Below are 14,874 nucleotides of genomic sequence, written 5' to 3'. Positions count from 1 at the left end.
TTTGTATGTATTTAGGTATTATATAGTCCAAATTTACCAGTCCAGATATATGAGAAAACTATGGTCCATAGAGGATGAATGTTTGACTTTTTTTTTAGTTAAAGGTGAAAGATTTATTCATTTTGAAGAGAAACCAGAGTATGAATGTTTTACTTTAATACAATATACCTTTTCTGAAATTGGGAAGAACCAATGCAATCTAATACTTAAATAACAGATATTTTTAAATAACTATAGGCATAAATATGGCTATGTTGTCAAAATCCTTCATTCTCCACATGGAGATTCCAAGAATAAGAGAAAAGAAGGAATTTCCCTAAGATCCCATGGTGGCTGGATGGTTGATTTAGATCAGGAAAACAGGTTTTTGATCCAAGTTTATGTCTGGTCAATTATTCCATGTTGTGTCTGTATGTTTTCTTGATCTCAAAGTGAAAACACAATCAATGTTCTGCAGAAGTTACTTTATTAACAAGCAAATCAAGGGAAATAGATATACATTAAACTCCTCAAGACCCAGGCAGAGCAGAAGGTGTGTCGTTACACACTCAAGGGATCTGCTAGAGAAAAGTATAAGCAGAAACAACAAAGGAAGGATGAGAGAGCTGGCGAGCCAGCACAAAACACTGGCTCTTGTTCAGCATTTTCCAGGATGCTTTAGGTTAATCTTTCCACCACTTTTCCTATAAAAAAGAAAGACAAATATATGCTGAGGGCAATATTATAAGTTGGTCTATCGAATCATTTGATTCTATAGATATCCATGCCTATGATTTAGCAGAGGTTAATTAAATGCACTCAGAGGTGACATCTGGCCTAACTCTGGACACAGCATGAATCTTAAATAAATCTCAGAGTTTTGATAAGTCTTATCCCTTTTGGTATCAATAGCTCATTCTCCCAGAGTAAATATATATGCAGTTGGAAAAGGTAAAAGTGACAGGAGAAATAATGGCTGAGACTATAGTGTTACAGTTCTATCCTGACAGAAGATGTAAGAAGTTAAACAAAATATTCAGGCATTTGGCATTTTGTAGCAGGCCACACATTCAGGCCCTGTCAGTAATGTGTATCCGTTAATTCACATCTTATCTTATCCCACTGACCTTCTCCTGAGAAAAGTTTGATATTAATTAGTCAGATGTGTTTTATATAAATGTAAACATGTGTCCATTATATATTGCTATTGAAATTGAAATTTTTAATTAGAAATAAAAAATAAAATTTATTGAAATTATTAAATATAACAATAAAGTTTTATTATGTATAAGATGTATACATTTTTGATATGCTAAGATGAATCAAAATTAATAACAGAATAAGGCTACTATGTTTTCAAATAATTTATTATATAATTTTTTGTTGTTGCTTTCACCCATTTGTTTTTAGTCTATTAGCCTGAAGCTTATTTCTTCAGTCTCTATGAGGAAGTATGGGAAGGTATTTCTAGAATACCTCAAGGAAAGTGTATTAGTCTTACTCGGAAAGCTTGTGTTTGCAAGGGACAGGTTTGGTGAGTATGATACTTACACTGCCGCCTTACAGAAGGCACATTTATTGCCATATGTCTGCCCATCAGAGCCACAGTGGGGGTTAGATTCCCGAGTGCAGTAGACCTTGGGGTCACGGAACTCACCACAGTCAATCTAGCAAAGTAAGCACAGCAATATTGGCATCAGTGCATTTTAGCTAAGAGACCGTCCCTGAAACATAAGCTTTGGACAGCAAACTTTAAATGCTGTATATATGCAGTCATGACATAAAGCATCCTGAAATAGAAAATAGTTCTCCATATCTGCTTAAACAGAATACATTAAAAATAATTGAGGCTTTTTCTTTGAGACACAGGAAACTCATGATAAGAAATACATTATATTATTATATTTAGAAGTAAATTAAAGATGTTGTCAATGATATAGGTAAGACTTCTTACTCCAACATTAAATTGCTCCAGTTGAGAATAATTTTGGTCATTAAATGAGATTTATTAACTGTGTTAATGTACTCTAATAGCATTGCTTCTGCATTATCATAAAAATATGAATGATCTTTGCAAGGGGCCCCAAGACATTACCTGATGGCCTGTTAGTTTTCCCTGTGGATGCAACTTTCATTTATTATCTCTTGAAAAAAAATTCTAATGTCTTTATATGAACTTACTCTGTCTCAGAGTCTGTTTATAGAATTTCAAGTTTTTGCCTTCTACACTGATTTGGTAATGGCTGCCTAAGCCACTGTGTTTAGAAGGATTCTGAGGTTGCATTTGGTCTTGTTGAGAACATATTTTATGATTGATTAATAATTATTACCATGGGTGCTATAGAAGTAGTGGTACTACTCATCTATGCCACTAATAAAGTCTTTCAGTTATACTGATATTTCAGAAGTAGTCTGTGGTTTTAAGATTCTTTTCAATGCAATATCAATGGAGTCAACATTTTGTGTACAAATGACATTTAAGCCATTATTTCCAGGGTACTGGCAATATGTAATAGGTTAAACTGAACTCCTCCAAATATCAGCTGTGTGGAATGCGGAAACATTTACACATGGGTAAAGAAAATTTGCTATATCTCTATCCTAGTTCCATTAAAATAATATCAATTGTTTCCCTGGCAATCGGCCCTCTGATCTTGTGATGCAGCCTCTTTTGTCCTTAGAAAGCAGATAAGGAAGTGGTACTTGTGGAAGACACTTACTTTGAGAATTCTAGGTCTCACCCCCCCTCCCCAAACTCACTTACCCCCTTTCCCTGTCCCCTGGACAGAGACTAGGAAGAGCAAAAGATTTCAACATATAAAACCAAATCAATCAACTGGTATCTGAGCAAACTTCCTTAGAACAGATACATTTCACACTTCTAAATTGTAGTGGCCTTCAGTGATCTCTGAATTAAGCTGAGAATCACGTTATAGAAATCATTCCACTGTTGACTAGTTGTGTTATCTTAGACAAAGCATTTGATACCTACACTTCAAATTTCTTAACCAAGAACCAGAGAAACAAAAACTACATGCCACGCCTCATCTCCAGATTCCCAAGGTTGTTAGAAGGGATGAAATGTGGTCATACAAAAATTGTAGAGAGTCAGTGTGGAATATTTGAAATAGTTCTGTATTAGGAGTACAGAAAGTGGTAGGCCTGTCCTAACTGTAGCTCTGAAAGGTGTCTGTAACTCATATTAAGTGATCAACACCATGAGGCCAGATTCTCTCTAAAAGCCCTTCCACCTTTCATGGTCCAAGACTTAGCAGTGACTACTTTCAGTGAAGAGGCTTAAATAAAGCTCTTATGTCTAGATCTTTGCTTGGGTAGGAGAAATAGCAACTTTTGGCCAAATGTTTTTTCCTTTACATCTAGAGAGCCCTCTTCACTTACTGTGTGAGAAATTTTAGCATGGTGGCTGGGGGCAGAAGAGGGCCACTCTCTGCGGGCCCCAGGGGCTGGGAAGGTGGAGAATGCCGCTGCACAGCCACCCAGAAATCCCTTCTGTAGGGCGAAGAGTGAGGCAAGGGAATGTCAGCATTGGGACTAGTAGGAGACCACAGCTCTCACAACTTGAGGAAGATAGACATATTTCTGGATGTCATGCCTTTCCTCTCCCTGAATTTCCTCTTATCTTTTATATTTTTGTTTTCGACTCCTTTAAATAGAATCCAAACAATTGGCTTCTCAGTAGACATCAAAGCAAGTCTAGACTGGGAGTGGAGGGAGGATTAACTTTTCTCCTTTGAAGTTTCTCCAGGAGGCATTTAGCCAACCCAGGAGAACTGAAATCCCTCTGGATCCGATTGAAATGCCCCAATGCTGCTCTAATGTTGGAGGGTTACCCTGTAGATAGAATTAGACTGACCTGGGTGTGAAGTTTGCTTCTCTCACTGATCAGCTGCATTACATTATGCAAACACTTCATTGCTCTAAGTTTAATTTTCTTCTTATTTAACAGGGAGGTGATAATACCTATCTTCTAGGGCTGTTGTAATCATCAATCCCATGAAAACACTTTGTAAATTAAGAATCATGTGGAATATTGCTATTATAAACTCTAGCAATGTAAATTATATCACATTCTAGAATTTTTGACTCTCATTTCTTACTCTATTTTGGCGAGATTTATTTATTTATTTTTCTTTTTTTATGTTATCTAGATTGGTGTTGGGTGTTGGATTTCACAAGAAACTCCATTTATCTCCCTAGATATTCCAGTTTCTAGAGACTCCTTCCAGACACATGGGTGCCAATATTCAGTATCAGCCTGACCCCTTGTGGTTCTTAAAAGAACAGCACCTTCTAGAATATTTTGGAAGGGAGCGACATTTTTAGTACTCACATTAGTCATGTTTGCTAATAGTGACAACAAAATCATGTAACTTGCTTGGAAAATTGAGCTTATATTGTTATTAACTCAACTAAACACTCAAGATTATTAATATTTTAGGTTTACAATTAAAGCCAGTGACAATTTCACACACACATACACACACACACATATACACACATACACACACACACATACATACATACACACACACACACACACACATACACACACACAACCTTGGGGTGTAGGAGGACATCCCTTCTTCCCTTTACTGAAAGACACTACCTGTGTGGTTAAATCGCCTCCATTCTTTACCATACCAGTTTCTTAACCCTTTCCCCCCTTGGCTTCTCCTCCCCCAGCTTTCTTGCCCTTTCTACTCCACTGAAACTACTCTCAGACATGATGCCTTTCAGGATACGCCCCTTGGCTATTTATAAAACTGTCATGATTTCCTTATGATATGTGCTACTGTGGATCACGCCAGCCTTTTTGAAACTCCTGCCCAAACTTTTGTAATATGTCAGTTCTTCTTTTGCTGTCTTTTCTTATTTCCTCCTGACTATTACGGTCATTTTCAGGATAGTTTTATATACTTCATTTTCTCTCTCTAAGAACACATATTTTCCCAGTTGGTACTGATAAATCCTAGACTTTTCTTCTTGAGTTTTCATCGATATCTCAAACTCTAATTCTCAGTTGTCAGAAGTGTACAAGACACCTTTGATCAATACTTTGATTCATGCTTGACTCATTTATGTTCAAAACATAACTCTTCCTTTCCTTCCAAACTGCTTTTGCATTCTAACTTTTTTCATTTTTCATGATAGAACCATTCTTCAGATTCCCCAATATGCCCTCAGATGGAAACATTGCCATTTCTTTCTCCTCGTGTTACCTTTTGTGTGTTTCTTTACCTCAAGTCTTTTTTGCCAATTCTAAATTTACTACCTACATCGGCCCTCCACGTATCCTGTCTGAACCAGGACAGTAAGTTCTGCTTTCTCTGCCTCCTTTCCCTTCTAGTTTCAAATTTTTTCCTGCATGGAGAGACAAGTCATCTTATTTTAAACTACTGTTTTCATCATATTCTTTGCTTAAGAAGTGAGGATAGTAATCATTACCTTATATTTGTTTGGAAAATTATATTCCTCAAAGCTCTTTCACATGCACTGCACAATGGCTTTCTGTGGCTGATTAAAGGTAGTGTGGAGCCATGGAAAGCTCATTCAACGTACAGTCGGGAGTCCTGAGATGTTGACTCCATAGCTTTGTGGCTGTTGGTAGACTTAAGCCAGCCAGGTCCTCTTTCTGAGACTTCAGTTTTCTGATTTGTAGTTAAGTTGTAGATGCTGGGCAACATCACTAAACTGTATTTAGATATTCTGTCAGTATATTAATTTTAAGTAAAATCAAACTAATTAGGAAAATGAAGAATTCCGAACTCATTCTGGTCATGGAGAATTGTTTTACTAACCGTATTAAAATTCACCAATCTTTATCTTAAAATACAAACAAAAATAAACTTAGCTATCCCAAAAAGTAATGTACAGAAAATGATTGCCAATCATTGTTTTTGAGAGGCTTGTTCTGTTCATTCCAATCCGAACCTATTCATCTAAACAGCAATTTGCAGATATGGTTCCCAAATACAGAGCCTGGTAGGAAAATAAAAAACATCAAAGGCTATGTAGTAAGTGATTCAAAAAGCAAAATTGATTCAGTTCCAAGGACTATTCTTATTCTGAGAATATGTCTTTTAAACATTCTGGTGTTATATCACAATTTATTTAATGCAACACTAGCGATGGTAAATAGTAGTTTTATTTTAGAATTATTGTTATTATAATATAATGTTAATTAATGTACTTCCTTGGTAAATTAAAGAGCCAGCAGGCTATTAGTCATTTACATTTATAAGGAAAATTTTACTGGTCCATGAATTCCAAAAGTCTGGGAACATGCTTTTTGTTTGGCTTGAATAATCTTTTCAAAAGAAGGTGGTATTTCTAAAAGTCTATAATTTAGAATGCTACCTATAATCTTCCATCAGAGGTTTTATCATGGAGAGAATTCTTGGCACGAGGAGAATGACTTGAGTGCTAGGGAAATCTTACTTCCTTTTGTCTTGGCTGGATCAGACTTGAGCAGGCATGCTCCTAATGTTAGCTTTAACATCTTCTGCCTGGCGTTGAAACTTCCGCCCTTCCTCCAGCCACGCAGAATAGAAATAAACGGAAGCCCTGGTGCCATCTGAAAGGGTGGTTCCCTCCCTGTCCTTTATATTTGAGTGGAGAAGAGACAGCAGCTTTGGCAGGACAGACTTTGGTCACAATGATTCAGACATTTAGGGCAGGAAGAGGTTTTAGAGATCACTGGATCCAAACCTTCATCTTAGAGATATGGAAACACAGGCAATGAGAAGGGAAGAGACATTCCCGAAATCACACAACAAATAAGCATTTGAATTAGGACTCATCTATATTATCTGCCTCCAAAGCCACTGCTTCCTGGTACATCTTGCTTCCTCTTACCTAGAAAAACCTGTTCAGATGTTATTGTGTATAAGTGTCATCAGGATAATTATTCAGAATGCAGATTCAAAATCCCCTATTCCAGTGATTATTATTCCATGTCTTGCATGGTGCCTGGGAATCTGTATACCTACTAAGCTTCCCAAGTGATCCTGAAGCAAGCAGACTATAAGACTTTGGCCTATCTGAAGGAATAGAATCAGTAAATAGTAGATTTTAAATGAACTTTAGAAAACACTGAAGAAATCAAGGCCCAAAGAAGAGAAGTGACTTGTGTGTTAATGAGAAAACTGATATTAAAGTCTTTGTCTCTTAAATCTATATGTAATGGTCTTATCACCATTTTTTACTAGCTAATGGGATATGAAATATGGCTGCATCTTATGTCCTTTCCTTATGTGTTTGTTTTCATGTTTGGTATAGACCAGCGGTCCCCAACCTTTCTGGCACCAGGGACCTGTTTCATGCAAGACAGAATTTCCACAGACAAGGGTGGGTGGGGAGGGGGGATACATGGAGGTGAAGGGGTAGGTGGAGCTCAGGCAATGGTGTGCAGCCTGGTTCCCAACAGGCCACAGACCCGTGCCGGGCCACAGCCTGGAAATTGGGGACCGCAGGTATAGACCGTGCTATCATACTTATTTAAACATTAGTCAATTTGAAGAAATATAATTTTATAAGACAACACCAACACACATGTGTGCATATGTTAGATATACACAACACACAAGTACACACACACATACAGGCAGTTAATTTTAAGGCATCACCGTTGTAAGATGCATCCTCATTTCTGAGATGCTGAAGTTGGAAACCAAAGGTCTTATATAATACAGTGGATATATCAGGGTTGAAAAATACTTTTCAACTTCTTTGTCAATCAGTTGGCAGTGGTGTCCGGCAGTTTTGATGTCAAGGGTACTCCAAAACACATCAAGGCTAAACAAGAGCTAGTGCCAGGACTACATAGAAATGTCTAATGTGGACACAGGAGCAGGATTGGCAGAACAAATAGCATTCGTATTGTCATTTGAAGTTACAACAAGAAAGATAGAACTTGGTGAATTAATTTGGGGATAAAAGCCCAAGCATGAAGATAATTTGTGCCCATTCCAATTTTTAACCCCAAATTGTATTTAAGTTTGAGTGAACCAGTCTGTGTATTCTCAATATAGAACATTAAGCTAGTTTCCTGTACACTTTCAGTTATTTATGAAAAAGAAATAATAACCTTTGCCCTAATTCCTTCAGAAACTGTTAATTACCAATCAATAACTAATTCATACATAACCTTTTATAGTTTGCCAAATGTTTTCACATGTTTTATGCAACTTAATAATCACAATTCTATGAAGTAATATTATCCCTGTTCTATAGTTGTGGAAATTGCAGCTCAGAAAAGCTAACTTGCCTAAGATGATACAGTGAAATCAGTGATAAGATTATGAATTTTATCTCAGATCCATCCTATTTTTATTTATATTTACTTTGAAAAAATGTGAGAATGTATGTGTAGACTTTTTAAAACTGAAAATGGCATACTCACAGAAAGATTATAGTTAAAAATAGTAGTTTCGGCTGATTTCTGCATTTGGTCTACCTGTTCATTGCTTTTGCTCTATTACCCATAGACAAACCTCGTTCTGGCCAGTGAAGACCTAGCCAAGCACCCCCCAGGTTGAAAGAACATATAAAATAGACACTGACCTGTCCTCCTTGACTGAAGACACCTGAGAAAAAAAAGCACAAAATCCAAACACTGTAATTTATGAATGTGCAAACAGTAGTATTTACAGAATTAGGAAATCCCTAATCCCAGTTCCTGGTTCTTAGCCTTCTCAAGAAGCCACAGCATGTTGTTGCATTTTTTACATTTTATACCTCCTCACTTCTTAGAGAGGTGATTTAAGGACATGGACCATGAGGGGGTAACATTTGTTGGAGGTTCAAGTGGGGTGGCAGAAAATGGTAGAAGGATCTGGAGATTTATGTTACAGTCCTGGCCGAGTCACTAATTTACTATGGGAACAACCTTATCATCTCTGGTTTCACCTTGGAGAAGTAGGACTGGAAAGGCTTCTCTGACACTGACACTCCAAGGTTCATTCCATGCAGTTCCTCCCAAAAGCCTCTGTTACAGGCAACTGGGAGAGGGATTAAGTTTGTCATTTGTTCTTTGCATTGGAAACTGCTCAACTTTTAAGACTTGGCCCAGATATAGACTGGTAAGGACCAACTCATTCTCTTTTCTGCAACTCTTTTCTCCTTCTACATATCTCTAAATTCCTGAAAAAGAGCCCATATATACAGTTTTGTTTCTCTCCTTCTTCCTCTCTCTTAGTATTTGTATGTGTGGTTTTAGATTGTGACTAAGTAGCTCAGTGGTTTAAAATACTGAAATAATAAAAATCCTAGGTCCTGTTCTGGTAGAGGCTGCTCAGTTTTGATTGGTGGCCATTTCTGTGTGACTCCTTTCACAACACCCCTCACGTGGAAGCCCAAGGCCACCTCAGCGAGAGAGGGTGTGGATTGGTGCAATCCATCTCCAACACTGGCCAGCACTTACGGGAGGACCACTGAAAAATCCTCAGTGTGGAAGCTCTTGCAATGAGGGGAAGGAGAGAACAAGTCTTTTGTAAATTTGGAAGTATGTTACCGATCATTTTCAGCAGTGATTACCAACCTCATTGATTCATAACTAGCAATCACTTAAAAATTCCATTAGATAAGACCAGATAGGGTCTGGGGAGTTTGTATTTTTATAAATATTCTCAGTGATTTTTTATGGCCAGGGAAAATTAACTATTACAATTTTCAGTCAGTTCTTTACCATGATCAGAAGAAGGATTTGCACAATGTTGTATATGTAGGAGCTGGCAAGGCAGAAACAGGATTAATACCCTGAGTTCAATCTAGTACTCTTTTTATTAAATTTTAATAATGGCTATAATAATATTAACAGATGTTTGTTAAACACTTGCTATGCCTCATTTACTTTGTTAAGCCTTTTACATGCATTTTTCTCATTTAATTTCTCATAGAGAGATAGTCCTTCTATGTCCCTATGTTAATCTGAGAAAAATAAGGCTCACAAAGGTCACATAGCTATAAAATGAAAATGTCATGGCTGAAATTCACTTTTGTCTGTTTCAACATGAAGACCCTTAACATACTATGTCCCCCCAAATACTGTCCGGTGTGTCTGTGAAGCACCCATGCTTTGGTATGTTAAATGTACTAGTCAACCAGCTCCTGTGAAAGATCAGTTCACCTTTGTCAAGAGAAGTGACAGAGGATAGCAATTGATTTCTGAGACTATCTTTGCAACTAAATTTTAACATAGATCTATTTTTTTCTTCCATCTTAGCTAGTCATTGAAATAGCCACAAAGGTTATTTGGCTTTAGTAGTCAAGTTTACTCCAGAATATCATAGGAATCTTTTATCCATTTTTTTCATATTTCTAAGTGTATTTATTTTTGTAAATATGACTAGCTGCAGTGAACAATGGCTTCTTCATCAGCTAAATCCCATTTAAAATTTGTTTTTACCTGTGTAAACCAATATTTAATGCCGTTTATCCATCCTCCAGACTAGTTCCATGGAACAAACATCAACTGTGATATCTAGAAAATTTGGATTCAAATTCTAAATTCTATTATACTTACTAGTCACAAGTTCTTTGGCAATTTTCTTAACTTCTCTGTGCCACAGTTTCTTAGATGTAGAATAGGAATACAAATACTTTACTATGAGTATTGAAGATAATGCATAAAAGCCCTTCTTAGTACATGCCTAGAATATAGTGTATGCTCAACAAATAACAGTTATTTTTATCATTATTAGCAACATCATTTTCATCGCCAGAATCATTATCATCCTTACAATGATCTCCTAGAATTGACCTTTTATATCAAAATTGCTAGAACTTTGAAATATGATGGACAACTGCTCTTGTCATCTCCAGTTCAGTATATATATGTGGGATCTTAATTTTAAGAAAAAACTCACCTGAGAAAAAGCAGAAAAGAGCCAGAGAGAGGAGCAGAAAGACACCTGAGAGTTTCATGGTGCCAGTTAGTTCACTCAGATCAAGGCTGCTTTGTCCAGCTCAGGTTCTCTGGCAAGACAATTCCCAAAAAGCACTAAAGCACACACTCAGACACATATATATATATAGACATGATAGAGGGAGTTCGGATCTCCACCTTCTTTATAAAAACCATATTCTAAAACCATATGCAGTCCTATACACTTTAGGCATTTATTGGGACCTGTCACCAACTTAAAGAAATGCTTCATGTGCCCCATCAATCTTAAAAATTAGGACAATTATGGGAGTCGCACCTTAGACCTTACTAATAGAGCTGTCATTTTCTACCAGTAGCCTACATTTTCCTAACAGCCAATACATCCTCCCTACTCTTCCCCCTAAGGTTTCACTGCATTAAAGGGATGATTCACCGGTTGAGCTCCACTTGATCCCTATGTCTTTTTCAGACAGGTCCTACATGTCTGTGGTCCAGATGAGTAACCACAGGGGAATGGAATCTTGGGTGTAACTTGGATTTTCAGAGTCCAAATCATCCAAGGTGTACCTAAAGGAGACAAGTATTTTGCATTAGAACAAGCATTTTCTGGGCAGGAATCAGCTTGTTAAATTTTAAATTATTATTATAGTCAAATGCCAGTGATTTTCAAAGTTTGAGTCAAAATGAACAGGGAAGTCAATATATTGTTTTCAATTTAAGAAAAAGAAGAGTTATTTTTAAAATTACTGAATTGGATATTTGAAATGAGTAATATTTTATATGTCCTTTTTTCTGCAAAGTAAAAAAAGTAATCACAGTAAAGATCTTTAAGTTTTAGCTCCTTGAAAATATACTTTTCATATGAGTTAGATGAATTCCATTAACTATCATGGCCAATTTAACTGGAAGATAGATCAAAGAGTGAGATGCTATAACTTTTTTCAGGGGAACAAAAAAAAAATTAAAGAATGGTCATAGCAATAATGAGAAAGTTTGTATCAAACTATAAACTGCTATTTAAAATATCATAAAGAAAATCTGTAATAAGTTAAAATATGGGAAGATTATGCTGCAATGAAGATCAGAAAAAGCAGCTGAAATTTATAGGCCCCAAGATAAACAAGTGGTAAATTAGAAGAGTTTTGATTTTAGGGCAAGGACATTACAATTGATAGCTCAAAGGGGGTTGGGGTGGGGATTATATAATTCAGCAGAGGGTGCTAACACATCAGCTAGATAACAGGAGTGGGAGGAATGGGGACCCAGGCCCTCTGTGATAGTGACCGTAGGAAACATACTACTCTGTAGCAATTCCCGGAGAGATAGAAGTTAATATCCAGAAACCAACTGGTAAGAAATACCCACAGGGGCCAATGTTGTCATGGCATTAAGCTTTCTCCTGAATCCAAATGCTATCTGTGGGGAATAAAAGGAATGAGAAGGTAGAACCAGAGAAACACATTAACTTAGTGAAATGTGAGGGCTTAGTGGGAGAAATTTTGCTATTTTTTTTTTCAATGTGGTATCCCTAGTGCATTTAACCACACTTAGCAATTAATAAGCACTCAGAAAATGTTTGTTGAATGACTGAGATTGACATACCTTTAATTGGCAAAATAAGTATTTTCTGATATTACTATGAAATGAAAATGAGAACACTTGAATAAGAAAATTTCATTTTTTGACACTTATAAATCTTAGTTTATGTAAAATTTAATCCACTCTACTCAGTCTATTAGGTTCAATCATCATTAATGTTTGGTCAGTAAAAAACAAACCATAGACTCTTTGATTATCATCTTGAAAGACATCTACCTCTATCTTCCACTCAAAGAAAATAGGATCTAAAATTCTTTGGAGAAATACACATAGTACTTCTGTACTCGGTGGTTCTGTGATAGGTAAGAATGAGCATAGACTTAGATTCCTGATAGATCTGGGATGTGCATTCCATTTCTGCCACCTAGTATATGATTTTAAGGATGTTAATTAACATTTCTGAGTCTTAGTATTCTTAATAAAGGTAGCTTTCCAGGTTACTTATTTTATTGACTTTCTGGTATCATAAACATCATTTGTATTTTGGCCAAACTTTGTATTCAGTCTCTCTAGACTGTTTAGGCTTGAATATGTTATCCCATTAGCAATCCCTCCCGGGTTTGCATCAGCTATTAATATAAATCTACTAAACATGTCTTCTCAGTCATCATCAATGTCATGGCGAAAGTGTTGAACAAAACAGGCTCAAAGATATTTCACCAACTTATCTCCAAGGTTACTTTATGGAAATCAATGTTCATATATTTTTTGGCATGGTACCAAGCTTCTCACCCTTACAAAATGCAATGAAGCAAGTGTGGCATGACTTGCTTTTAATGAATCTGTGTGGACTACTAATCATCCTCACCTTCTTTGCTAAATGCTCATATTATCATATTTCCTGCTCCTCCCCATCATAGATCTTACACACTTCCCAAAATAAGCTCTTCACAGTTTCTCATTTATTTCCATTACATTCATATTTGCCTACTCATAGGGTTGCCTTTGCCTGGATGTTCTTTTCCTTAATCATTATGTGTCTTCATTCTGCATTTCAAACAATGAGAAGTCCAAATTACAGTAGTCTTCACGGAACATTTCTTTGTCCGCTAAGGCAAACATTCTAAACTGGTAGCATGAAAACCAACTTTGGCTTGTTAGTATATTTTATAGGGCTTATCCAATGGTTTTAAATATTTTTTTAAATAGCCACAATTTTTAAAATTTGAATATTTAACAAAAAATCAAAATAAAACAGAACATTTTCTGAAAATATTTGGGCCCTTCATTACCATAGCAAAAGTCAGCTGGAGTTTAGTGGTACCTGCTTCACTTAAATGTGCTCTTGTTTCGCTCATTTGCCTTACTTGTTGCTGGCCCTAGAAGGCATTTGAGTTTGAGAATCCTGAACTTGGACACTAATAGTACTTCTTCTAAACTTTTCTTGTGAAATTGTTCTACTTTGTAAAATTATGCCTGTATGTTATCTCCTTTATTTTTCTAGATTCTCCTTGTTAATAGAATTTGTATTGCATTCATATTACATCGTCCAAATTTTCATGATGTATTTAGCAATTATTCCACAAATATTTATTCACAAAACAAATATGATTTTAAAAATTATTAGCATTCTGTTTGCCAGAGATTATTAGTAACTATTCTAGCTGACATTTTCCAAAATCCATCTTCTTCTTTGTTTTAACATGTAAATATTTGGTCATCTCTAGTATTCTACCAGTTCTTTCATTCCTTTGACTTCTAGAGGATATATTTTAACAAGATTTCAATCTCAATTGGAAATATCTATATTGTCACTGGTTTCCTGATGAGATAGACGGGAAAGTTTGTAAAGCTCATTTATTCTTTCACAAGAGTACATAGACTATCAAGTACGTACTGGAAGTCAGTTTTTGCAATTTGACAATTATCGAATGACAATTCTCTTTCCGTTCAATTCATATAACCTGCACCATTCCTTGCCTCTGCTCCACCATCTATGCTCTCTTCATTTCCCATTTCATCAAGGTTGAGGCATTCTACATTTCTAGACATTACTTCAACCACAGTGAAAATCAAACTACATCGTAAAGTATAGTTTGCTATATAAAACTTCTTGGAAGCTAACCGATGTTATGATTTTTAATATATTATTAAGAAAATTTGCATTTCATTCAAAGACCTCTTTCTTCTTAATTTGCTTTCTTTTTTATGTTTTGGGATATTTTTTCTTAAATTTATTTTTAAAAGTGGAATTATATATTATATATATATGTTTTTATAGTCAGCCTCCTCAAATCTCTCAACATTAATTCAGATAATATTCAAAAAGAGATTATTTTAGTATGGGCTGAGGAACATGATAAAACGATGCCATGATCCTTAGGTATTTTTTAAAAAAGTCATAATAACTTTGTTTTCTTCTTTGACAAGATAACTAGGTAAGAGGTATA

At 35.9% G+C, this 14,874-nt stretch overlaps 1 protein-coding gene across 1 annotated transcript; it reads right to left on the bottom strand.

Moving 5' to 3' along the window:
* Positions 1 to 449: 449 nt before the first annotated feature.
* On the bottom strand, positions 450 to 11,316 carry LOC138393118 (serine protease inhibitor Kazal-type 6). The gene is made up of 5 exons (XM_069484177.1): positions 11,202 to 11,316; positions 10,866 to 10,999; positions 8,563 to 8,585; positions 1,531 to 1,646; positions 450 to 683 (listed from the first exon to the last, which is right to left on the bottom strand). The coding sequence occupies exons 2-5, from the start codon at positions 10,921 to 10,923 to the stop codon at positions 638 to 640; spliced, it is 243 nt and encodes an 80-aa protein (XP_069340278.1). The 5' UTR covers positions 10,924 to 10,999; positions 11,202 to 11,316; the 3' UTR covers positions 450 to 637.
* Between the last annotated feature and the right edge of the window lie 3,558 nt (positions 11,317 to 14,874).

This window comes from Eulemur rufifrons, chromosome 10 (genome assembly GCF_041146395.1).
Source record: "Eulemur rufifrons isolate Redbay chromosome 10, OSU_ERuf_1, whole genome shotgun sequence".
Lineage (NCBI taxonomy): Eukaryota > Metazoa > Chordata > Mammalia > Primates > Lemuridae > Eulemur > Eulemur rufifrons.
Note: the sequence above shows the minus strand (reverse complement) of the source record. Positions and strands in the feature narration are given on the sequence as shown.

What these genes read in the sequence shown, in the direction of transcription:
- LOC138393118 (XM_069484177.1), bottom strand. Translation starts at nt 10,923, where the DNA reads ATGAAACTCTCAGGTGTCTTTCTGCTCCTCTCTCTGGCTCTTTTCTGC. An exon ending in TCTTTTCTGCTTTTTCTCAG is followed by an intron (nt 8,586 to 10,865) that starts GTGAGTTTTTTC and finishes TTTTTTTCTCAG; the next exon opens with GTGTCTTCAGTCAAGGAGGA. An exon ending in TCTTCAGTCAAGGAGGACAG is followed by an intron (nt 1,647 to 8,562) that starts GTCAGTGTCTAT and finishes TTACTTTGCTAG; the next exon opens with ATTGACTGTGGTGAGTTCCG.